Source organism: Tasmannia lanceolata, unplaced genomic scaffold, assembly GCF_043159265.1.
Source record: "Tasmannia lanceolata isolate RefF3 unplaced genomic scaffold, GAP_Taslan_0.1 ptg000007l, whole genome shotgun sequence".
NCBI lineage: Eukaryota > Viridiplantae > Streptophyta > Magnoliopsida > Canellales > Winteraceae > Tasmannia > Tasmannia lanceolata.
The window spans coordinates 5863362-5890582 of NW_027518684.1; the positions used below are offsets into that span (position 1 = coordinate 5863362).

General features: G+C 38.9%; 2 protein-coding genes across 3 annotated transcripts; one reads left to right on the plus strand and one right to left on the minus strand.

The window, feature by feature from the left end:
- Positions 1–2366: 2366 nt before the first annotated feature.
- Positions 2367–7545, minus strand: LOC143880856 (Remorin family protein). The gene is made up of 5 exons (XM_077383830.1): positions 6985–7545; positions 6351–6894; positions 5118–5610; positions 4837–4918; positions 2367–2743 (listed from the first exon to the last, which is right to left on the minus strand). The coding sequence occupies exons 1-5, from the start codon at positions 7120–7122 to the stop codon at positions 2519–2521; spliced, it is 1482 nt and encodes a 493-aa protein (XP_077239945.1). The 5' UTR covers positions 7123–7545; the 3' UTR covers positions 2367–2518.
- An 18473-nt stretch (positions 7546–26018) lies between these two features.
- On the plus strand, positions 26019–27013 carry LOC143880857 (uncharacterized). Of its 2 annotated transcripts, none has more exons than XM_077383831.1 (3): positions 26019–26372; positions 26474–26601; positions 26683–27013. In XM_077383831.1, the coding sequence occupies exons 1-3, from the start codon at positions 26223–26225 to the stop codon at positions 26789–26791; spliced, it is 387 nt and encodes a 128-aa protein (XP_077239946.1). In that variant the 5' UTR covers positions 26019–26222; the 3' UTR covers positions 26792–27013. The 2 variants fall into 2 exon arrangements, with proteins under 2 accessions (XP_077239946.1, XP_077239947.1); XM_077383832.1 differs by having other exon boundaries at positions 26026–26372; positions 26477–26601.
- The last annotated feature ends 208 nt before the right edge of the window (positions 27014–27221 follow it).

Here is a 27221-nt window from a genome sequence, read left to right on the forward strand (position 1 = left end):
ATACTCGTTCAATGTTCCTAAAAAGGAACATTACATTTACTCTATGCTATCTCAATGCCATTTTACTTCTACAGGTGACCAACTTATTGCCTTTTGTTAATTTGTTCTATGATTTACAGAATGCACCATTAACAGAGCAACAAAAAGCAGCAATGGTATTACTGTCTCATGGAGTTGCAGAACAGAATGTATCATTAAGAGAGTAACAAAAAGCAGCAATAGTATCACTGTCTCATGGAGTTGCAAAACGACCATTTCCTGTAAATTTGATGAGCATTTGTATATTGTTTATGCTGGTTTTATGAACCATGCCAATTTATGTAACCAATAAAGCATAATCTTCGTATCTGTTAAACATGTTCATTTTCTCAAACCCTTAGGTTATCGTGATGAAATTTCTCTCATCCTTCACTCACTACAATTTCTATTTTATCTTTTCCTGAATATTAAAATTTTGTTAGTCTATGTCTGCCCTTTCTTGTGCAATTTATTGTCAGTTTTTTTTTAAAAAAAATTAATATTGATGATGCTTCTTCTGAACTTCATATGTTCTATTTGCTTCGTGTGGTGTACGCCTGGAATGATAATCTTTCAATCAATATTAGTGATTCTTTGAATGGAATTATTGCAGTCTCAAGAACCAGTAATGGTGCAGGAAAACAGTTTGTTGATTTCCCCAATGGATGATACTTTAGAAGACTCTGGGGTTATAGAATGATTGGGTTGCGGTTGGAGCGATCGTGGGTGTCGTTATTAGATCATAGTTAGAGTGATTGTCAGAGAGGTAGAATGATTTTCCAAGAAATCCTCATTCGAGGTGGGGCTCCACAATGAGGGTGATCTGAGATGATAGTAAAATCGGTTTCTACACAATTTAACATTGATAGATTTAACAAAAAGTTCAGTTTCACCCTATGACAGATGAGGGTGAAGGATATCCTTATTCAATGGAGTCTGCCCTATGCGTTAAAGGGGAAGGATGAGAAGCCGGAGAAGATGAAAGATATAGAGTGTATCGGATGTTATTGTCTGTATACGGACCCTGTGACTAATGTTCCTAAGATCTTGATGGCTAGTTAGAAGCGAAGCGGCGTGCACGTGTAGGGTCTCTTTCGCAATTGGTGCAGAGACAGGTTTCTAAGTTGCAGAGCAATTGGTGCAGAGACGGGTTTCTAAGTTGCAGATGACGGCGAGGTGATAGTTCATGTGATGGGGAGGATGGATCGAGATCCCTCTCCAAGGTTGACTAGGTTAGTCAACGGTTTAGCAGGTATACATGTGCATTAGTCGTGTCAATCTAGTTAGGAGTGATTAGAACCAAGATGATTCGCCAATGTGTAAGTTGGTACTTCAGAATGCCATCGTGGTTTGTGGCAATAGAGGACTTATGACGACATTAACGAAAAAGGTGGCTAGCAAACAAGCCAATGTGGAGATTGTTGGGAAAATTACCTTATTTCCTATAGTGAGTGAGAAGGCAAAGAATGGAAAGATATTTTTTTTAGGTTTTAAAAAATCATAGGTATAAAAGGGATGCTTTTCTCTTGATGTGTGTGAGAACATGAGGTGTGCCGACTACCTCAAGGCTTGAGAGAGAGGGAAAGAGGGAAGTGGTTTTCTTCCTTGAGTTTTGTCTCAGGATTTTTATCGGAGTTCTCTTGTGTATGGTTTTAGTTGAGAGGACAGGGAAAGTTTTGCACTTCACAAGTTTGCAGAATTGCAGGTTAACCCTGTGTGGTTTGCTTCTTGTTTTTATCCATTTATTTGTAAACGATCCGGGCGGATTTTCTAACACCATCCATTCATCTATATTTACTATAGAAGTATAGATAGAGAACATAGGGGCAACAAAAGGAAACGTAACATAACCCTCTCCCTCCCTCGTGGACAGAACTTACTAGACTACCAAAGAGCACTTATGTAGAAACAAGACATATCCCAACATTATCAAAGGGTTTTGACTGAAGCCAGAAAAGTGGTCAAATAACATCTAATTTTTTATAATTTTTGTGGAGATATCACTTTTATATTAGCCCCCTTTTCTTCCTTGGGTCACCCCCGTGTATGTAGTATAAAAGGGTGAAGAAAATGGGGCGAATATATCCCTTCCCTATATTAAAAGGTCAAGTAAAAGACGCCAAAAGAATAAATCGAACGGTCTGAAAAGGGCACGGATGACAGAGATATCACAGCCAGTAGTATAAGGCTCTATTCACATACACGTATTCTATAGCTTCTGCAACAGGGAAAACCCACATGGGTTGTCTGAAAAAAAATGCAGGCTTTTAAGCTCTTAAACAATTCCCACACAAGTTATGTATGTGGAACTCCACTGCATTTCTCCATGAGTCATAGAAGCACTAAAATCCAAAAAAGAAACCTTTTTTTTAATTGGGTGTTGTCTCTTCCTCGTGTTTACAAACAACTAAAGAGTAGAAAGAAAGGTGGTGTTTTGTCTCCATCCAACTCTTTTTCATGTGGGGTTTTGAGAGGATCTAGATGAGAGAAAATCACTTCCTTAGAAGTGGCGATTGCAAGGGAAACAGCCACAGGAAGAGGAGGTGTGTGTAGGAATGTAGTGCTGTTGAGTTTTCATCTTTTGAGCTTGTTCAGAGGCTCTTTGGATTTGTTGGGAGTGTTGTAAGTGGGCTGATGTTCTCCATTCCTCAGCTCTTCTATGAACAATTGCCATCCTTCTCATCAGTTTCTCTTCCAGATTTGATCTCATCTTTTCTATTTTAACCTATAGACAGAAACTACAAATCAGAGAAGTAGTTTAACATATTAAAGAAAACATGAAAAGACTCGTAGACAGAGCAAGTTAGGATTTATCCCATCAAAGTTTCAAGTGGGTTGAAAAATCCATTCACTTGAATGGACAACAACATAATGATCCTATCAATGATTTAAAACGTGCTGAAAAAAGCCATTCAATGGAAAGAAGAAACAACATAATGTCCTTAAAATGTTCAAGGAAAAGCATAACAAATACTGCCATTTCTAGAAAATGATCCCACAAAATCTTTCACATGGGCTGAAAATACCATTAGTTTGCATGAAATTTATTAGCTTTCTTCATTTTCTTGAGGGTGAGGTGCACCAATCTAAAAGAGTGTATTTTTAACTCAGAGAAATTCAGAACAGCATGTGAGTGCAAGGAAAGAGTGGAGGGACAATTTATTTAAAAAAAAGTTAGAATGCCAAGAGGATTAGAGAGAGCTCGGGGCTCGAGGAGCAAGTAAGAAACCGACAAGCTTCAAGTGCATGAGTAAAACAAAAGAAATCTAGACCAAGGAACTTGTGTTTTTCAATGGAGAGGAGTGGCAGTTCTTTTGATTGAACCAATAAAATAGAAAAAAAATCAGACAAGGAATTTCTGTTTTTCAATGGAGAGAGAGGAATCACAGTTTTGTTAATGCAGAAAAATCTCAAGACACAACCACCGCGAAAGCATGTGAATTGAGAAATAATATTCACTCTCAAAAACCAAGATTTAACCTTAAAGAGATATTTTTTTAAAAATGGTAAAACTTTAAAAATGATCAAAATGCTTGGTTTGACTATAAATACTACAGGAAGAATTCACTAAAAAGAACGAACTCATAAGAGTGGGATTTTACAAAAATAACAAATAAACACAAAAATTGAGATATCTCCATCTCAAAAATGAAAAATGAAAGGATGAAATTGCAAGATTTTCATTTCCAAAGTCCAAGTAAACTGCCCAATTACAATTCTTTCTGTAACTAAATCCACCGGCCCTTTTGCTCTAGTGCATTTTTGTTAGTTGGTGTTTACATTAATACCGAACATTTATATATAAAAGCTAGTTACCATTCAAAAAAAATGTCAAAGCTGGCTAATATGCCTAAAGCCTAGAGAAATTAAAGGATAAAAACGTTAGATTTTCTATTTTCAAAGTTGTGCACTACCCAACAGGGTAACACCTCCATTGCCAACAAGAAGGAAAATTTGAAGCCTTGTTTTGGGAAAAAGAAGGGCAAGCCATTGAGTTACAGAGAATTCCTAAGTTTTTGCTATGCTGCATTTTTCCCATGGCCTATACTTAATTTAACTCCATGATCAATGATGGAGGAGGACTAACTCCTTAATTTATAGACAAAAGAAGTAACCCATCAACTTTCCTAGACTCTTAAGCTTTTGCCGCTCTAAATTTTTAATCGGTTTACTCCCGTAGACCATATCAACATGCTGGGACAAACACCTCAAAATATCTGAAAACACTGTAAAGTACAACGCCAGGCAAATAAAATGATGGAAAGGCTAGAGTTGAATTTTCATAGTCCAAGTAAAGTGCCCAACAAGAAAATTTTAGTGATCAACCATGCAGACAAAACCTTAAACATTGATTTAAGAGGAAAAGGAAACACACTGTGTTCTCATACTTCCTTAGTTTTTTCTGTGCAACGTTCTTGTTACTGGAGCATCTATATGTCAAAATATGAATCTTTCAATAGCGATATAAGAAAAGTGGGAAAAAAAAAACAAGTTCCATTCATTATTATTATTATTATTATTATTATTATTTTGATTGGTCATAAGTTCCATTTCTCGTTCAGGCGTTCAGCTTAAATACCAAACAGGGGAATGACCAGAGTTAACCATGAGGTAGTTGGTATAGCATTTAGATAAAAGAAAAGAAAAGAATGGATACCCTAATTTAGAGGTGAAAACAGAAACCAAGTATGCTGCATTTCTTCTATTGGTTTACTTTGAAAGCTTTTCACCATATTATAAAAGGACAATTAATTGAAAACATATAAAGAAAATGCTGAGAACCCATAAGAAAGAATGTGGAACATGCCATTGGAGTACCTCAAGTTTTCTTGATTGGGCTTCTGCTTTTGCACTTTGGAGGTTCACCCAAGCCTGAATCTTTGCTTCTTCTCTTTGATACCTGCAACCCAAACACACATAAAGAACTAGCACAGAAGAAAAAAGACACTAGAAGAAAAAGGAGACTAGAGAATGCAATACACATCTAGAACTTCACTAGACTCAAACTGGCACAGATGAAACATGAACACAAGAAGCCAAGGGGAAAACTAGAGAATGCAATCCACAACCAGAACTTCACTAAACTCAATCCCATTCACCTGAAACAGCTCTTGCCCTTTTCTTCATCTTCCCAAACAGAAGCTCTGGACTCTACTACACTCTTTCTGCAACCTCCCATCTCAAAATGCCTCAAACTCTTCGATATTTCTTCCTCCTCCTCTTCTTTCGAGCTCCAGTTCGACACTACTGAATCAAGCTGTGTTCCCAAATCCAGCTTTGAAAAGTGGAAATCTTGAAGCTCAGAAAAATTGACACTAGTATTTGAAGCCACCAAAGGCCCAGAGATGTTGGTAGGGGTGTTGTGCCTCGCAGGCGAAGAGCTCTTGAATGGAGTATGACATCTCGAGGTTTTTGAGCTGCAAAGAGGAGTCATCTCAGTCCCAATATCTCTGTGATGGACTTCAACAATCACTTCCGTTGCAGCATCTTTCATGGTTTCACAAACTGAGTTTCCGAATAGAAATCCTTCTTTCATCTGTTCAGGGTACCTGAAATTGTGGAAAATTGGCTCTACATTGTCTGTAAATTTATCTGCACAAAAAAAAAATATATATACAAATGGGTACTGAGAAATTAGAAACTGGAGAAAATGGTCTTCCCATTGCCTGTGACTTTACTTACACAAAAATGCAAATGCGTACTGAGAAACGAGAAAAAAGGGATCAAGATTAAACAGTCAAGAAAAATTCAATTTTTTTTTTAAAACTATGCTCAATACCGTCTGAAGATTTATGTTCACAAGGATGTTGCATGTGAGGTCTTTCAGAAATAAAAAAGAAGGATTAACAGTTCAACAAATGGTATGCTATTGTTAATACTCAACTCAACTCAACAAAGCCTTAGTCCCAAACTAGTTGGGGTCGGCTATTGTTAATCTATCCCATAAAAAAAGGTATTTTGGTTTGACACTGGTCTGTACTAAAAGAGAAGACCTAAGCTTAGCCAAGATCGTTAGCACTGGTAGGGATATGTAAAAAGGAAAAAACTCAAACAAATCAACAAGGCAAATGGGTATTCAGCGAAGGGAAAGAGAAAAAATGGGAAAATAGAAAACAAGATCAAACAGTCGAGCAAAATTTCAAGTAGGATTCTACACTGAAGTTAGTCTGTATATAAGAACACTATTGGGTATTTTTCAGAAAAATGATAAAAAGTAAGGCAAAGGGGAAAATTTCATAGAGAGAAAAAAGGCCTGCATGCTCAGAAAATAGAAAAGGTCAAGATGAAAAAAGAAAAAGCTGAACCTAGGAAGAAAAGTTCAAAGATTTTACCTTTTAGAAGAACATCTGACGAGACCCCATTAAAAACCAAGTTAGATTCCAAAGATCTAGTCCCATTAAAGCTGGGAAGTGAGCTTGAGACATTTTCCTCTGCAACTCTGAATTTCTCAGCAAAATCATCTACTTTCTGCTGAAAAATCTCATTTTGTTCGGAGATCTTACAAGGTTCTGGGGGTTTTATCACATGGGCAGGCGATTCATGGCAAGAAGTACTGATGAGCCATTTTTCTGCATTGTCCCATTTTGAAGGGAAGCTCTTTTTGGAGAGATTCCCAACACTAAAGCTGAAAACAGGCCTCCCAGGAGTTGAAGGAGTTTCTACTCTCCTCTGTGCAACACAACTCTCTCTCCTCCTCTGAGCTGAGTTTTCAAGAAAAGCTCTGCTCTCCACACTATTCTTAGCCATTGGAAATGCCTTAACAAAATCAGAGGTTTCTTTAAGATTAAGTTTGCAAAGTGGATCCGAAAATGTATCTGCAAATGGGTTTTCTTTGTTCTTGCTGAAGAAGTTTGGGTTCCCCTCTAATGGTGATTCCTGAAGCACCCAAAAGGCCAAAATTACAAATCAGACTAGCTAGTTTATTTGCACAAAAGAAACCTAGAAAAGAAAAGGTGAGATTTTTACCTTGTGAGATGGAAATATAGATAAAGATTGCAAGCAATTTGGGGTCTTTACATCCATAGTTGTAAGGTTAGAAGGGATTACTGATCTGGGACTTGAGGAATCCTTTGTTTCTGCACTTGGTTTCCCATGTTGGATCATTTTAACATAACAACCTTTTTCATGAGAATGACAAGATTGACAGGTGAATAGAACTACTACTGAGTAAGGAAGAGGCTTTGACTGTCGAAAGCTCTGATTAAAAGTCTTATCTTTACTGTAAAACACATTGGAAAAGCAGTTCTGAAAATGTAGTCAGATGGCCTTGTTTCTTCCTTGAAGATAAAAGGAGATGGAAAACTGAGTTCATGAAAAGAAGGGAAGCTTTGGGGGATGGAGAGGGAAACAGTGAAATGATAAATAATTTGAATATTTGGGGAAGCTTCTTGTTTGATACTCTGATGTATCACTGGCCCTTGCTGTAGATGCCAAGACTGTTTCTGTCCTCTAGCCTCCTACAAGTACTCCATTATGCTTAGCCTTTTAAAAAATGGGAAGGGGTAGGTTGATGCATCCCTCCTCTACTTTCGGCTATGAGAAAACACTATAGTAGTATTGACCTATGTATTTGAGATATAGAGTGATTATTTTGAGTATGTGAGGAGAAGATGCCTCCATTCACCAGTAACCTTGCCATTAATCAAGAGGTTAAAAACCTAAGATACCTTTTGAGATGATCGAGTCAATTGACACGAGCCATCGGATCAAGGCATGAAAATAAGTGGAAATAAAGCACACATAATCTACAAAATAAATGAAAATAGCGTAGGAAATAAAAAACATGAGAAGCAAAAAATTTACATGATTCGGTATATCCATATCCGAATCTTTTTTTCTTTTTCATTATTAACTTACCAACTTCTCCAAAAGCTTAAACTGTTGGAGAAAGGCGTTATTTATCTTTTATACTTTAACACTCTCCCGCATGTGTGGCCTACTTGGCAAATACGTGGCACATGTGGTCCCACTTTGGGCCGACCATCGCATGTGGATTTTTGCTATTCGGGAGGTTTGAACTCGAGACCTTTGGCTCTGATACCATGTTAACTTACCAACTTCTCCAAAAGCTTACGCTGTTGGAGAAAGGTGTTATTTATCTTTTATACTTTAACATTCAAACAATGACAATAAATACAACTCCATCCATGAAGTAAAATAACCAAAATAACTCAAATAGTAGTTAAACGAAGAACTGGAGAGAAAATTTCATTAAAATCAATACCTACCTTATCAGCATATCCCATTTTTCACCAATCAAGGATTCCATCTTTTAAGATTCCCCTCTATGTTCATAAACTTGTAAGCACATCTACAATCACCTTACGACCCTTTGGTAACTATACCAAATCCCATATTTTATGTTTATGCAATCACTCCGCCTCACAAGCTTCTTGGAAAGAATCTGGCTCACACTCTTTTGATAGACATGCATAAGCACTAACACAGTTAACTAGAGGCCTAATGTATATGACATAATCATTCGATTTATTTGGAGGTCAGGTAATCCTTCCGGGTCTACTAGAACTGGTTTGAGCCTCAACAAGTAGAGTCACATCATGATGTATACCTTTAGAATCACATTCTTCATGTTCACCATCAGGTTCTTGATCTTTTTTTTTTTTTTTTTTTTTTGATGGGTAAGCTGGGGTTAGGCAAGACCCCTACCAGGTTCATAGATGAGTAATCAAGTACAACAGAAGGGCCTTAAGAGCCAAAGCACAGGGATGAAAATCCCAACACTGAATAAAATGAAAAAGGCAGCCATTGCCTAAAATCTCAAAAACAGAGTTCCATTTCGGTCGTCGTCAACTGCCGAGAGGAGAAGAGGAGGAGCAAACAGCACTTGAACTGGGCAACCTTTCCATGGAAATGATCTTTTGGAGAGGATGTCAGCAACAGAGTTACCTTCTCGCCATATATGGGTGATGCGCCATTTTTTGAAGTGCGAAAGGAGGTCCCGGATATGAGTAATCACATTTATCTTCTTCCAGGGGGGAGGTATGGATCCTTGAACAACATCCACCGCGAATTTTGAATCAGATTCTATCCAGATGTTGGAGTGGTCCAGGCTCATAGCAAGGCGAATTCCTCTTTCGATAGCCAGAATTTCAAGTTCAAAAATCTCTTCTTTGTCAACATTTTCTGAGAACATAGAGTGAATCATTCCTTTTGAGTCCCGAATGAGGCCTCCCAAACCTCCTCCCTCTGCTTCCAAAGAAGCATCAGTATTGAGTTTGAGTTCCGACTCTTCCGGCGGAATCCATGAGCAAGATTTGTTGGTGCATGTTTCTGGATTGAACTTATATTTAAAGTTAATCGCCGACGCAATGTTCCAAGGAGAAGCTTTGTCCTTGATCATCAGGGCATTTAACCTGATACTGATATCTGATAGAATGGCTTGCAGCAGAATACGCTTGTGTCTAGATTTGTTCTCAAATGTTCTCTGGTTTCTTTCTAGCCACAGGTTGTGAATTAAGGAACTAAAACAGAGCTTTAAGGCTGTGGAGGCTTGACCTTTACCTTTAGAGTGGAGACGGATCCATTCTTCTTCATCTACAAGAGATCGCAGGAGGTGTCTGTGATACCCGCTTCTCCAAAGAATCATCTTCCATAGCCAAGCAGAGTAGCTACATTTAAAGAACAAATGATCGATAGATTCACGCTCAGATTTACAGAGGGGGCAGGTGGGGTCGACGACTATACCCATAGCTTGGATTTTGTTTTTGGTGCTCAGTTTGTATTTCAGGGCCTTCCAAGCAGTGATAGCGTGACGGGGAATATGACCTGTGAACCAAACAGTAGAAATCCACGGAGGTTTTGGAGCTTTTTCTCTGAACGTATTCCAGCCACTCTTTGTAGAGTAAAATCCATCAGTGGAAGGCATCCAAATTGGATAGTTATTCATATCAGTACTCAAAATGACCTCTTTTATCATCAATTTTTCTTCCCTCAGCGATGGATTATCGATTTTGGGGTTCCAGGTCCCATCTTTGAAGACTTCAGAAAGCAGATTCATCGAACTCAGAGAGAAGTCGGTAGAAAGTCTGGAGAAGCTCGAACTGAGAGGGCCTGTAGGTAGCCAAGGCTGGTCCCAAAGATTAATGTCTTCTTCCTTTCCGATCTGGTAGCAGATGAAAGGCTTTGCTTGATCTCGAACTTTCAGGATGTGTCGGAGGCCCCACGATGGTCTTGAAGGCATTGGAATAGTCCAGATGTTCTGCTTTCTAACATATTTTTGGTTGATCCACCTCGACCATAATGATTTTTTGTTGTTCAGCAGGTTCCAAAGCAGCTTTACCTGAAGAGCTTTGTTTATGTCTTTCAGCTTTCTGATACCCACACCTCCTTCTTCTTTTGGCTTACACATTTCGGTCCAACTAACCGAATGGAGTTTCTTCGCGCAATCAGGACCACCCCAAATAAAGTCTCGGAAAATTTTTTCAAGGAGATCTAAGATGCCTTTTGGAATTGCAAAAGCAGATGCCCAGAAGGTGTGGAATGTGCTTAGCACTGATTTTACTAACTCGATCCGCCCTGCTTGAGAGAGGTGTTTGCAGCTCCATTGATGCATTTTCTTCCTGACCTTGGAGATGAGAGGAGCGCAATCGTTAGCCGAAAGCCGAGAAGAAATTAGAGGGAGGCCCAGATACCGGATTGGGAGCTTTCCTTCCTTGATTTGCACCATGTCTGAGATATCACATTTCAATCTAGCACTGATGCTAGCGAAAAAAATTTCACTTTTTTCTTTGTTTATCTCCAGACCTGTAATAAGAGAAAATTTTTCCAAGCATTCAAGGATCCCAGATGCACAAGAAAGACTACCATTAACAAACACCATTAAATCATCTGCAAAGAGTAGATGAGTTATGGTGACATCCCCTCTAGAATAAGGTGAAGAGATCTTTTTATGGGTCAGGGCGTTCTCTAATAGAATCGATAACATTTCCATGGACACACAAAACAAGAGAGGGGAAAGAGGGTCACCTTGCCTCAACCCATTTGAGGAGGAGAAGAACCCATGAGGCACTCCATTTACAATGATAGAGAAGGTAGGTTTGTTTATACATTCATATACCCAGCCTAACCATCTATCATCAAACCCCTGCAACTTCATAAACTCAAGAAGGACTCTCCTATTTACATTATCAAAAGCTTTGGCTAGGTCAAGCTTTAGACACATGGCTTTAGGGGAATCTGGGGAGTGAAAATTGTGCAACAGGTCATGAGTAAGAAGGATATTTTCTTGAATTTGCCTTCCTCTAATGAATGCAGATTGGGCTGGATGAATGAGAGATTCCATAACAGATTTGAGCCTCTCTGCAAGGATTTTAGAGATGGTTTTGTAAACGAAGTTGCAAAGGGAGATAGGACGGAATTTCTCAGGGGTGGAGGCGTCCAGACATTTGGGGATCAAAGCAATGAAGGTGGAGTTAATCTCAGAGAGAAGAGTTCCTTTATTGAAAAAATTTAGAACTGCTTTGATGAAGTCTTCCTCAATGAGATACCAAAAAGTTTGGAAGAATACCGCATTGAAACCGTCCGGCCCAGGGGCCTTTTCTCTATCTGCTTTGCTAACTACAGATTTGATTTCTTCCTTTGTAACAGGCCGAGATAAAAAGGAGGCTTCCTCATGATTAAGGACTCTGAGAGGAGAGGGAGCATTGCAGATTTGAGGCTTTCCATTGTTTAGGATTTTTTTGAAGTAACTGACAAATGAGTTGGCAATTTCTTTTGGATCGGTAGATTGGGTGTTGTCATTTCTATTTACAGCCAAGATACTATTTTGGTGCTGGCGGGATTTCAAAGCAGAGTGAAAGAATTTGGAGTTCGAGTCGCCCAGATTGAGCCATTGGACTCTCGATTTTTGCTTGTATAAGGATTCTTCAAGGTTAGAGGCTTTAATGAATTCAGATCTCAGCTTGTCTTCCTGGGCAATGAGGGTAGAATCTAGGGGGTTTATCTGGAGACGCTTCTGAATTTCCTCAAGGCTACTCCGGATAAGAGGGGCTCGAATGTCAACTCTACCAAAGATATCTTTGTTCCAAGCTTTGAGCTCAGATTTTACTTCTTTAAGCTTTTGACATAACCTGTACATAGGGTTGCCACTAACCTCTTTGCTCCATGCTCTCTCAACAATTGGGAATATGGAAAGATCATCAAGCCACATATTCATGAATTTGAAGGGTTTAGGGCCGAAACTAATTTGAGCTTCAAGGGAGATAGAGATTGGGCAGTGGTCCGAAAGCCCGGGGGCTAGAAAATCAGCAAAAGAGAGAGGGAAGGTATGGAGCCATTGGTCATTTACCAAGGATCTGTCCAGCTTTGCAAGCTTTCTGTTGTCCAACGATCTGTTGTGCCAAGTCCAAATTTGCCCATTTGAGCGGAGGTCGGAGAGGGAGCATTTTGAGATGCAATCATTGAACTCCTCCATTTCATTCAAATGATGGTTAGTATTCCCAAATCTTTCGTTTGCGAACCTCACAGTGTTGAAATCTCCAATCACCAGCCATGGGAGATTTATGAGAGGTTCGAGGGATTCCAAATTTGACCAGAGAGCCCTACGAGAAATATAATAGTTGTGCGCATAAACAGTAGTAAGGTTGAAAGACTGATTTGTTTGAAGAATTCTGACCAGAGAGTGGACATATTGGCTGGATTCTTCGATAATGGTGAGGTCCACTACCTTGGGGTTCCATAGGATCCAGACTCTACCCTTTATGACAGATGAGAAGTTACCATGAACTTGCCAACCTTCGCAGATTTGGGTAGAATATTCCGCCAATTTGTGGATTTTTGCTTTAGTTTCAATAAGACAGCAGATGGGAGATCTAGTTTTTCTGATCAAATCTTTGATTTCCTTCCTCCTTATTGTTGAGCAAAGGCCCCTAACATTCCAGGCATTTACGATTTTCATTGGGAAACTTTGGAAGAGGGGGAGGGGGGCTCTTTTGAGGAGTCTATCTGTTGGGGAGGGAGTTCACATTGTTGGTCACCCAAAACAGCAGAAGGAGGAGGCAATGGGGGGGTAAGGATAGGAGGAATCTCTTTAGGAGGGGATATGACCGATTCGGCATCAGAGCAAGGCGGTTTTGGGTTTTGGGGCTTGGGGGGGAAGAGCCTCGCGAGTTTCTTTTTCTTATCCTTTTTATGGGATGATTTGGTTAAGGGTCCTTTGAGGGAGGATGAACCGGGGGTTGTGTTTGGAATAGACACAAGGGATGAGGTTGGATTATAAACAGGGGCTGGAGTTGAGACAGGGGTTGAAATTGGGATAAAAACGGAGGGTGATGAAGCAGGGGCTGAGATTGGATTTGAGGCAGGGGTTGGGATTAAAGATGAAGCCGGGTCCTTTGATGGAGATGAAACAGGGATGGTTTTTTCTAAACGTGGTTCAACAGAAATGGGTTTATTAGGAGAAGGTTCTAGGACGCATTGGACTTCCTCTAGATCTCCCAAGGAATCAAAAGGATTTGAGAGTTGGATTTTTCTGAATGGATTTTCTTTGGAGATAGCTGGAAGGATAGGTTCAGCAAGCATTGTGGCTTCCTCAGAATTTGTCTTTGGAATCCATTCTTGCCTTTGCCGATTTTTTGGGGCGCTAATGGTCTGTGATTGAGGGCATCTTTCCAATGGATGACTGAACTCGTTGCATTGAGAACAAGCTCTGGGCTTCCAATCATACTCGACCTCTTGAGTTTCTAGACCTGAGGGGGTTTGGATGTGGATGATATCTGGGAGGCTGTCTGTTGCCGAAATCTCAACACATACTCTAGCAAAAGTAAGCCTTGTACCTTCAGCTGTTTTAGAATCCATGTAAAGAGGTCTGCCCACAAGACTTGCCAACTTTCCTAGACCGGTAGGAGTCCAATACTTCAAGTGAAGAGCAGGGAATTTTATCCACAGAGGGATAGAGGTAAGAGTTTTCTTCTCCAATGCGCATTCAGGCGTCCATTTTTGAATTATCAAGGTTCTACCTCCGTATGTTGTTGGGGTTTCCAACACCTTTGAGCAATCTTCTTCGTTGCTGAATCTAAAGAGGAAGAAGTTTTTTGGCAATGCCATAAGACTGAAATCTCCCTTTGGTTGCCATTTCCTCATTAGATTTTCTTTCAAAGAATGATAGTAAGGTCTTCGGCCCAGGAAATAGCCGAGCAGACAATGATTCCACATGATTTTTGCCTTTTGAAAGTCTGGTTCTTCGAAATGGGCTCTCTTTGGTCCAGGTTCAGAATCAATAGGGGAATGGTACTCTATTTTTGTATCAACCACATGTGGTTTTGGGGAGGAGAACAGTGAGTTCCACATGGGCGCGGATTGAGATACAGGATTTCCAGCATGGGCTTGATCTGAATGGGGCGAACCTAAAGGAGGCCAGGTCGAGTCGAGTGGGAGGGATAGAGGAGAGAGACCTTCAGGTAAGGGAGGGCAATGCTGAAGGTAGGATGGAGAGAGAGGGGAGGGAGAACTGGAAGAGAAGATGGGAGAGCTGGAAGAAAGAGCAGGTGAGCTGGAATAAAGAGCAGGTTGGCTGGAAGAAAGGGTGGGAGAGCTGGAAAAAAGGGTGGGAGAGCTGGAACAAAGGGTGGGTGACTCTAGATTTGAGTGTGGAATGGACGGGAGGCCTGAGGATTTGATTTTTGAGAAGGACCCGTTTTTATTTTCAAAAATGCATTTGCGCCCAGAGTGAATTCCCGAGAAGATTTCAAAATTTCCTGCCCTTACCAATTTTTGATTTGGAGGTGGGCCCGAGGAGGGTGGGGTATTGAGTTTGAGTTGACTCGGTGAGTTGGCTCGGAGAGGAGTAGACTCAGTGGTAGGAGCTGAGCTCAGGCGAGGCTTTCGGGTATCCTGGTTCTCCGAGACCAGCGATTTGGGGTGGATTGATTGGGTTTCGAGGCTTTGAAGGGGAGGGGAAGCTAGGAAGCTTCCAAGCTTAGGCGGGGGAGGAGGCCTGAGGTAGAGTGAGGAGTCCGGGTCAAAAAAGACTCTACGATAGGGATGACCTAGAATTTGATTTGGCTTTGTCTTGGAGGTATTTTGGGATTGTGAGGCTGGATGTGAAGGTTTATCAAAGATTTTGTGCGTTCTGGTTCCCCTTCGGTAATGGGAGATAGGATTAGGATCTTTCAGGATTTGGGGTTTTTTTTGGGGGTTTTTTATTTCGCCAGGAATCTCCTCATTTCCCCAGAATTCTTTCACCGTGTTCCAGGCCTCTAAATGGGCCGGTGCCTGAGCGACAGGGATGCTCCATCCACCGAGGGGGGTAAGAGGATTTCCAAACCCATGTTCAACCTTAAACTCTTTAACATCCTGCGGGACTTCGGGGTTTGATAGCAACGAGGAGGACGTTGAGGGCTTCGCCCAAAATCTCCCGACATCAAAAACACCGGGGGGAGAAGAAGAACTTTGCTTGTCTTCTTTACAGGAAAGGGCTTTTTGATAGGGTTCACTAAGACTCTCAACAAAAACAGATGCCGAGCTGTAATCAATGACGCTGGGTATGCCGGGGTCAGGTGGATTGGAGTCCATATGATGCCGCCGGCGAGATTCTACACCGAGTGTCTTGTCAGCTACACCGAGTGTCTTGTCAGCTACACCGAGTGTCTTGTCAGCTACCGAGGACCGAGTGTCTTGTCAGCTACCGAGGATCTTGATCAAACTCTTGCTCAATTTCAAAAATATTACGCTGGCCTGGATCTCCACCTGTAATCTATTCAACCTCAACTATTCTTCTCGCCGGTTCTTTCGAATGACGCTACATAGACTCTTCATTAAAAAATATCTGAATTAATAACAAGAACACGAGGAGTATCCCTCTGCTCTAATTTCACAGTAGAAAAACTGAACCTCTTGGAATTCATATCCAACCTTATTTATTTTTCTTTAAAGACACATACATAAGTATCATAAAAAAAACTACAAAGGAATAACATTTAGAATTTTAGATTTACACGTCCAAAGTATTCTTAAGAAATTTTGTAATAAAGAGAAACTAGGGGAGAAATGTCAATTAAATAAGAACCTCTTTAAATTTAATATTACTCCAATTTAGTAGTTGTCAATATACTCCTGCCACGCTCTATAAGAGTGTGATTCATCCTTTCGGATGCATTTTGTTGCGGAGTTCCAAAAATCATCAAGTACATGTTAATACCATATTCACTACAAACCCCTTTAAATTCATTTGAACAAAATTCTACTCCATCATCGATTCTTTTTTAGAGTGTTTAATAAAAGAAAAAACAGCCTATGTATAAGTGGGAGATGCAACAACCCAAGAAGGGCCCACTAGGAAGAAGAACAAGTAAACGGTTACAAACCCAATTCGGAATCCAACAGATTCATCTTCTTAGAGGGAAGATCGGCCTTTTGACCCACTTCGAGGGAAGGGTCGGTCCTCCTTTGTGCACACGACACACTTCTGGGAATAAATTTCTGCCTTCTTTTATTAAATCAATTACAATTATTTATATGAATCCAAGTGCAATACTTATCCTAAACTTTAGCTACAACATCCTCCGTAAACAATAGCAACTTCTCCTAAAAATTTGCAAAGTGATAGCCACAACCTACCCAAATTGTTTTTAACTAAAACTACCCAATAACCCACATACATACCCAATCCCTAAAAAATCTCAACAAAGTGAATATGTAACATTCCACCCCTCTTGGAATCAACCTTGTTCTCAAAGTTGGAGATGAAACACTGGCCAGTTGGAGAAAAATGAAATCTTCGGACTTTTCGAAAATCTTCTCTCTTGTCTTTTTCCTTTTTCCTTCTTGCTCCCTTTCTTCGTCCTACGATTAGTCTCCATTTTGTATGGCATCATCAAGGGTTGAGCGAACTCCATTTTCAAATCAATTTGATCGTATTGATCACCAAAGCTCCATCGCCTTATTCTTTTGAAATTTTGACACACAGATGGTTGTGGAAGAGAATCTGCTCGGTGGCATTGAATATTTTGCAAGGAACGGCGGATTTTCCGACGATGACCTTGTATGAATTGACAAGGCTGACAAACCCCTTTCTTTTGTTGCTTTTTCTTCTTTCCTTTTTTTGTACTTGGGAAGACGAGAATTCATTAAACGTGAAACATTTGTCACATAGAGGCCATAAGATCTACCTCCACCATTACGGTCTTGGTTGTTGGAGCTTTCCTTCGGGCCGCACGTACATGTAGCCGTCATCTCGTCAAACCGAGCGTTCAGAGCAGAAAACATCACCTCCATCTCCTTGATCATCCTCTCTTGTCCCACCACAAGAGAACGCAACACAGCTTCCAACCGTCCGATCCTTGGATCATCCATGCCTTGCTCTGATACCACTTTGTTACGAACCCAATTCGAATCGCAACGGATTGATCTTCTCAGAGGGAAGATCGGCCTCTTGACCCACTTCGAGGGACGGGTCGGTCCTCCTTTGTCCACACGACACACTTTTGGGAATAAATTTATGCCTCCTTTCATTAAATCAATTACAATTATTTATATGAATCCAAGTGCAATACTTATCCTAAACTTTAGCAATAACATCCTCCGTAAATAATAGCAACTTCTCCTATAAAATTGCAAAGTGATAGCCACAACCCACCCTAATCGTTTTTAACTAAAACTACCCAATAACCCACGTACATATCCAATCCCTAAAAAATTTCAACAAAGTGAATACGTAACATAAACTCTTGGTTTGAAAACCCATGATCCATGGAGTGATCTTAGGAGAACCCTGTGGTAATGGTTATTCACATTGTCCCCTCTCCACCTAATTAATATAACATCAGATAATAGATAAGAGCCTTCAACGGGTAAGCCCGTGTCAACTCTCATCGGAACTCCTTAAGGTAGTTAAAGTCTTCAATCGATCATGATTTTGTGAGACCCATATGGAGATCTGAATGAGTTGTCTGACCCACATTAAGCTTTGCACATTCCCATACAACTAGCACTTTTTTTGTGGGACAGATTAATTAGCAAAAGCTTCAGAAGGGGATTGCCAAAGGTTTTCAAGAGAGAACCACAACCTCAGATGAATTAAATTAATAAGGCAAAACCTCCTAGCAGATTTTGTCTTATTCATCTAATTCATCTGAGGTGGCTATTCTGTCATGAAAGTGAGCCGTGAAATGGCTTTCTGTGAAATTGCCTAACTAGTCCCGGATTTCATCGGGTAAGAATCTAACGGCTAAGATTGCATGATGCTTTTCTGAACATTTCAACCCCACCACCCCATCAGTGGTTGCCAAGTGTTCCCCATTGGGTATCTACTTTCTAACCTTTTCATATAAATTTGTTAAAAGGTAGCTAAATGATGCCCATAATTTGTGGTGGCACATAAGGAGAATCCAATGAGTTATCCATCATTTCTTCACATTCTAGGGGCCATTTGGATGCCCTCTTCATATTGGATTTGGGCTGTGGATTTGGAATTTGAGCAGTTTGGATAACCATCCGAAGACAGGGGGTGATTGGATCAAAATGAGTGGATGAATTTTTACACCCACCTTTCTTCTTCCTTTTTTTTTGCCTTTAGTTTCAAGATTTGCCGTTCGAACCATGGGTTTGGGTTAGGCGAGCAACACCATTCATACAAAATCCAATTATAATGTCTACCTAAGGGTTGTTTGGCTGTATGAAAAATAAAATTTTCACTCTTTGGTAAATTGAAGACTCGATGGAAGGATCAAACACATAATTGGCCCATGAAGAGATACAACAATGAGCACACATTGTGGATGCTGGTAAAATTAGGTAGGGGCGAATAAAGGGAATAGGCTGATTTCGGGCGACACACTTAGTGGTGAAATCCAGTCCCATATACACACATATATTGTCTGACTCGAGTCGACTCCAAGTTCTTGTCGAGGCTCTCTCTCCTTTTTTTATTCATTATTAATTCTAATGGAAAGTGACTAGTTCAATACAGCCGGCCACACTAGCACAAGTTCATATTAAAAGCTTACTTAAATTCTTAGTATAAGTTGATCATGCATTTCAGGCACCATAAGACCCGTATTGCTCGACGTAAGCTTTCTTTTATAATTTAAAATTTGATATCTTAATCCTAAATTCTAAACCCTTTATACAATCAACTAAACAAAGTCACTTGCAACCATATTTGGTTCAATCAAACGTCATTAAAAACAGTAAAATAAACCAAAACACGAAGAAATCCGTTTAAAATTATGTCATTTACAAAATAAATTAGGAGAAGATTTGGCGAAAAATGAGTTTAATATGTTTAAAATGCATTTTAAACATTTTCCTCACAATATTTTTTTTTTTTGCTATTAAAGTTTTAAACAAAGAACTGAAAGGCGAATCTAGAAAATGCATTTTTTTCCATTTGAAACAAAGTTTTGTAAACTATGCTTGCGACACTGATGGTGTCAAGGTTTTAAATTTTGGTTTCGGCCATTTCAAAATTTTGGCCAAAATTTTGTAACCTTTTTTTTAAAAAATAAAAAATGGCATTTAATTGAAATTTCGGACCGAAATTACCAAAATTTGGAATTTCGTGAAATTTCAGTTTCGGTCCCCACCGAAATCCGAAATTTTGGATTTCCGTTGAAATTTAAAACCATGGATGGTGTATAGCTTACCAGCGAGAGAGAGAGAGAGAGAGAGAGAGAGAGAGAGAGAGAGTAGGGATTTGTCATCACATCGTCGTCCTGAAAAATAACTCATATAATACAACACTATTAATATTATATTATGATGACGATACCTACTAAACTGTGGAGGCAAAAATGGACAAATTTGTGAAGGTTTTTACACGTTCATTTTTTCCTCCACAAATCGTAGGGTTGGGATGATCCTATGGAGCTGATTTTTGGTGGACACCCTATCTATGTGAGGGCCAATCAAATGAATTCTTTGGATTTGTGGAGGCAAAAATGAACGTGTAAAAACCTTCACAAATTTGTCCTTTTTTGCCTCCATAGTTTGAAGGGTTGGGATGATCCTATGGAGCTGATTTTTGGTGGACACCCTATCTATGTGAAGGCCAATCAAATGAATTCTTTGTATCACCAAAACAATGTGGGCCCATTGTATTTTAAGCCGGTAGGGTAGCTAAGTTAGCTACACCGGCGGTGTAGCTTCACTTTCCTCTCTCTCTCTCTCTCTCTCTCTCTCTCTATATATATATATATATATATAGATATATATAGATATATATATATATATATATATATATATATATATATATATATATATATATATATATGCCCTCAAATGAATGGTTTGGATCACCAAAACAATGTGGGTCCATTGTATTTTAAGCCGGTGGTGTAGCTAAGTTAGCTACACCGGCTAGACCTGGCAAAAGCAACCCGTGCCCGCGGGTCGACCCCACCCACCAACAAATTTGCGGGCACGGGTCTGACTTTTAGTGACCCGTCAAATTTAACCCGCGGGTTGACCCAACCCGCAAAAACACTGGCCGGGTCGGGTCAACCCGCGCGCACCCGTATTTTTACAGTAATTTTTAAGAATTTATTGGAGAATGTTATCAACACTTGGGAAATCATCCTATGGAAATGATTTTTGGAGCATAACCTATTTATGCTATGGCCCATCTAATGGACGGTTTGGGTCATCCGATGGTGTGGGCCATACCATACTTTTAATAAAGTGAGAGTGTCCTCAGTAGTGTTGATAACATTTCCTTTTTTCTTTTTTTATAGGTGGTAATACTCTGTGCAAAGATGCGCACATGCCGAAGGTTTCTAGCAAAAGCAAAAAGCAAAAAACAAGTAATCATTAAAAAAAAAAAGAAGTAAAATAACTGAGTTATAAAGTTTTAAATGAAAAATTACGTATAAATGGTTATGAAGTTATAAAATTACGAGAAAAATACTAACAACATGCAGAGAGTTATGACAATTACTGAAAAAACTTCTGCTGTGCGGTCAAATCATGAGAATTGGTCAAATCATGAGAATTACAATACCATATTATATTTGCGGGTGACCCGCGGGTTGACCAGCCCACCCGCGGGCCGCGCGGGTCACCAAAATTCTGACCCGCAAAAATGCGGGTCATCTCTTGACCCGACCCGTGTGACCCGCGCCCGCATCACCCGCGGGTTGACCCGGCCCGACCCACCCGTTTGCCAGGTCTAACACCGGCAGTGTAGCTTCACTTTCCTCATATATATATATATATATATATATATATATATATATATATATATATATATAGAGAGAGAGAGAGAGAGAGAGAGAGAGAACAGTTCCTACACACATGTGTAGATAAGTTATCTACACACTAGCTTAAAATACAGTGGGGGCCACATTATTTGGGTGATCCAAACCATTCATTTTTAAGGCCCTCACATAGATAGGGTGTCCACAAAAAATCAGATCCATAGGATCATCCTGACCATTCGAACCGTAGAGGCAAAAAATGGACTAATTTGTGAAGTTTTAAAGACATTCATTTTACCTCCACAAATCGTAGGGTTGGCCAATCAAATGAATGGTTTGGATCACCAAATAATGTGGCCCCCACTGTATTTTAAGCTAGTGCGTAGATAACTTATCTACACATATGTGTAGGAACCGTTTTATATATATATATATATATATATATGCTTTGGATCATCCTAACAAAGTGGGCCCCCATGTGATTGGGCGCTTAAGCGCACCAACAGTTTCCTCATATATATATATATATATATATATATATATATATATATATATATATATATATATATAAGAAAACGGTTCCTACACATATGTGTAGAGAGTTCTCTACACACTAGCTTAAAATACAGTGGGGGTCCACATTGTTTAGGTGATCCAAGCCATCCATTTTAAAGGCCCTCACATAGATAGGGTGTCTACAAAAAATCAGATCCATAGGATCATCCCATCCCTACGATTTGTGGAGGTAAAATGGATGTCTTTAAACCTTCACAAATTAGTCCATTTTTTGCCTCCACAATTCGAATGGTTAGGATGATCCTATGGATTTGATTTTTTGTGGACACTCTATCTATGTGAGGGCCTTAAAAATGAATAGTTTGGATCACCCAAATAATGTGGCCCCCAATGTATTTTAAGCTAGTGTGTAGATAACTTATCTACACATATGTGTAGGAACCGTTTTCTCTCTCTCTCTCTCTCTCTCTATATATATATATATATATATATATATATATATATATATATAGAGAGAGAGAGAGAGAGGGTGTGTTCATTGTTAAAAAAGACAAAAAAGATTGAATAGAATAATCTCATTAACTCATTAAGCCACTAAAGGGGGTGTTCATGGTTAAAAATCACACAATCACGCTAAAAGATAAATTATGTAATACAACACCATTAATATTGGGAAATCAGACACTAAACAAGATAATGTATAAAACAAGATAATGTATAAAACAAGATAACCGTTTTCTTCTTCCTTTAGTTTCAAGATTTGCCGTTCGAACCATGGGTTTGGGTTAGGCGAGCAACACCATTCATACAAAATCCAATTATGAGGATTACAAATAATGTCTACCTAAGGGTTGTTTGGCTGTATGAAAAATAAAATTTTCACTCTTTGGTAAATTGAAGACTCGATGGAAGGATCAAACACATAATTGGCACATAATTGGCCCATGAAGCGATACAACAATGAGCACACACTGTGGATGCTGGTAAAATTAGGTAGGGGCGAATAAAGGGAATAGGCTGATTTCGGGCGACACACTTAGTGGTGAAATCCAGTCCCGTATACACACATATATTGTCTGACTCGAGTCGACTCCAAGTTCTTGTCGAGCCTCTCTCTCCTTTTTTATTCATTATTAATTCTAATGGAAAGTGACTAGTTCAATACAGCCTGCCACACTAGCACAAGTTCATATTAAAAGCTTACTTAAATTCTTAGTATAAGTTGATCATGCATTTCAGGCACCATAAGACCCGTATTGCTCGACGTAAGCTTTCTTTTATAATTTAAAATTCGATATCTTAATCCTAAATTCTAAACCCTTTATGCAATCAACTAAACAAAGTCACTTGCAACCATATTTGGTTCAATCAAACATCATTAAAAACAGTAAAATAAACCAAAACACGAAGAAATCCGTTTAAAATTATGTCATTTACAAAATAAATTAGGAGAAGATTTGGCGAAAAATGCGTTTAATATGTTTAAAATGCATTTTAAACATTTTCCTCACAATTTTTTTTTTTTTGCTATTAAAGTTTTAAACAAAGAACTGAAAGGCGAATCTAGAAAATGCATTTTTGTCCATTTGAAACAAAGTTTTGTAAACTATGCTTGCGACACTGATGGTGTCAAGGTTTTAAATTTCGGTTTCGGCCAAAATTTTGTAACCTTTATTTTAAAAAATAAAAAATGGCATTTAATCGAAATTTCGGACTGAAATTACCAAAATTTTGGCCGAAATTTGGAATTTCGTGAAATTTCGGTTTCGGTCCCCACTGAAATCCGAAATTTAAAACCATGGATGGTGTACAACTTACCAGCAAGAGAGACAGAGAGAGAGAGAGAGAGAGAGAGAGAGAATAGGGATTTGTCATCACATCCTCATCCTGAAAAATAACTCATAAAATACAACACTATTAATATTATATGATGATGATGATACCTACAAGAAAGAGGCCCATTTATCATATATATATATATATATATATATATATATATATATATATATATATATATATATAAGGAAAATGATTGTACGCTCGAGTGTACCTAACCTTAAGTACGCTCGAGTGCCAAATCACATGGGTCCCACATTTGTTTTGGTCATCTAAACCATTAATTTGCAAGGCCCCATCATAGATAGGGTGCATACCAAAAATCAGCTCCATAGGATCATCCTAACCCATCCATTTGTGGAGGTCAAAATGGACAGACACTGTTTGTCCACAAATCTGCCCATTTTGCACTCCAGTTTTGGAGGGGTTATGATAATTCAATGGTGCTGATTTTTGGTACACACCCTATCTATGATGGGGCCTTGCAAATGAATTGTTTAGATGACCAAAACAAATGTGGGACCCATGTGATTTGGCACTCGAGCGTACCTAAGGTTAGGTACACTCGAGCGTACAATCCTTTTCTATATATATATATATATATATATATATATATATAGAGAGAGAGAGAGAGAGAGAGAGAGAGAGAGAGATGATTGTGCGGTCGACTGCACCAAGCTTAGGTGCGGTCGAGGGCCCCAAAATCATGTGGGCCCACTTTGTTAGGATGATCCAAAGCATTCATTTGAAAGGCCCTTACATAGATGGGGTATGTACAAAAAATCAGCTTCATAGGATCATCCTAACCCATCCATTTGTGGAGGTCAAAATGAATAGACACCGTTTGCCACAAATCTTCCCATTTTTGCCCTCGACTTTTGGAGGAGTTAGGATGATCCAATGGACCTGATTTTTTATACACACCCTATTTATGATGGGGCCTTACAAATGAATGGTTTTGATCAGCACAAAAAATGTGGGACCCATGTGTTTGGGCGGATGGGAGCAAGAACTTCCAGGAACATTTGGAACATTTCGTTTTTGAACAGAAGCACCGTTTTCAAGTAGTCTTCGATCGAATCACTGTTCGCGACCCAGGATTCTATTTTCTCAATTCATCCATAACTGCTTAGTCGAAAGAACATCTTATTCTTCATATATATATATATATATATATATATATACATATGAGGAAAGTGTCTCTAGTCTCTCCCCTAGATAAGCTTATCTACTCCTCCCTTTAAAAAAACACAGTGGGCCCACGCTGTTTGGATGATCCAAAGCATTCATTTGATAGGTCCTAACATAGATAGGGTGTGCCCAAAAAATCAGCACCAAAGGGTCATCCTACAACTTCGTTTTGTGGTGCCTTGTGGTACCCAGAATGGACACGGTGTGCCCAACAAAATGAAGTTCTAGGATGACCCTTTGGTGCTGATTTTTTGGGCACACCCTATCTATGTTAGGACCTATCAAATGAATGCTTTAGATCATCCAAACAGCGTGGGCCCACTGTGTTTTTTTAAAGGGAGGAGTAGATAAGCTTATCTAGGGGAGAGACTAGAGACACTTTCCTCTATATATATATATATATATATATATATATATATATATAGAGAGAGAGAGAGAGAGAGAGAGAGAGGGGGGGGGGGGGGGGGGTGTGTTCATGGTTAAAGAGCCACTAAACGGAGTGTTCATGGTTAAAAAAGACAAAAAAGATTGAATAGAATAATCTCATTAACTCATTAAGCCACTAAAGGGGGTGTTCATGGTTAAAAATCACACAATCACGCTAAAAGATAAATTATGTAATACAACACCATTAATATTGGGAAGTCAGACACTAAAACAAGATAATGTATAATACAATGATGATGAAGATGATACATGCAAGAAAATGATTCGACCCACCACCAAATACAACCATCCAAGTCAAAAACAGAATAAAAAAATTGATGATTCTATTCTAAGCCATACCTTTATTTTTCTCTTTAAATGATTCCAAAACATTGAAAAGTGAAGAGAATATAAAAGAGGTAGAGATTGCTTACAAATAAGGTTTTTAATGCCTTAAGCAAGAGAATTCCCCCTATCTTTGATATCTCTAAACACACTGAAAAAGGGAGAAAGAATTTCTCCTAAGTTTATGTATGAGGGGGTCCAAAATTTAAGGGCTTTTCTGGATGCCACCAAAATTAGTTCTTAATTACAAATACGACTGTTAATTTTGTCTTATTTGCAAATGAGAAATTAATACCTCTTTCAAAGCCACATTGAATATATCATTTCTAAGATTACTATAACTATTAGCTGGAAAAAAATCATATTTAACTTCAAAACTGTTGGCATATAATATTATGTGCAGATAATTTGTAGAGGTATCCAAATAGGCCCAACGTCTCTTCAACAGCAACTGGATAGCCCATTAATTAGACCCTCCAACTCATCCCTACACGTAGTGTGATAAGACAACCTTTCTTTTGTTCATAAAAAGACAAGTTATCCTTTCATTTCTTCAACGATCTGTTTATTTTAAGAGACAGGCAACTAAATTATTATTCTTCTAGCTGCTTTTATAAACAAAAGCATCCAAACCCAAAATTCCACAATTCATATCTTCTTTTTCTTTTTCTTCTTCTGATCCTCCTCTTCCTCTTTTTCTTCACCCTGTAATACTTTCTGTTATCTAAAAAACCAGGATCAATGGCAATCAGATGTTCCTTTCCTTATATTGCAGTTTCAGAAGGTAATCTAAACAAGAATCCTGCCACCAGAGTTTTCATGCTTCATGAAAACCACATGCCACCCAACAGATCATCTACTGCCCTGAGCAGATCAATGGCTATCAATAAGGTTTGGTTTTCTACAAACACCAGAACTTTACTTAAGGGTAGGATTTAAAGTATATGGGTATTGAATGTTCTTCACAGATTTTCTTGAATTTGTGATGACAGCAGATTTTTGAGGATCAATCGAGGGGAATAATCTGTTACAGAGATGATTGTGGGGAGGTTATCTGTGAAGGATATGATGAAGGCCCACGTTTCTGCAAACCAGCTTTGCAAACAATTCTCCGTCAGAGGTAAATTAAAAATTGAGAACTAGCATAAGATCAATCAAAAATATAATCTTACTTATGTCTTTGCACTTTCCATGGCTATAGGGAATTTCAGATGCTTGATTTTCTTCAAGCCCGGCTTCAAATTTTCGAAGGTTCTGACGTTTGTTGTATCAAACAAGGAGTGGCTGTTCAAGAGGACTTAGACCATTAAGAATGTTCAGTTAATGAAGTTGTTTTAGATTCGCTTAAAGACAGGCTTAAGTATTTATATCTGCATATATTTCTTCAGCAGAAGTAAATTAAAGAGATCCAAAACAAGGTATTTTTCTTCAATAGCAATGTATATAATGGATTATGAACCTTGATAAGACTCTGTTTTAACTTGTAAAGATAGTATTTCATGTTCAGAATTCAAGTTGGTCTTCAGCTAAAAGGTTGTGCTGTCTAAGTTTCTGATTGAGTTTCTCAACCGAAATGAATTTTTCGTTTGGTCAATTGAGTGTGTTATGATATCAACGAAAATTTAGTTACAGAACCGAATTCTTGATCAAGTCAATCCAATTCCGCACAAGTAAATGAGTGATGAGGCCTCAATTGAGGCTTTTTCCCCACTAATGTGAATAATCTCCAAGGTCTCATAA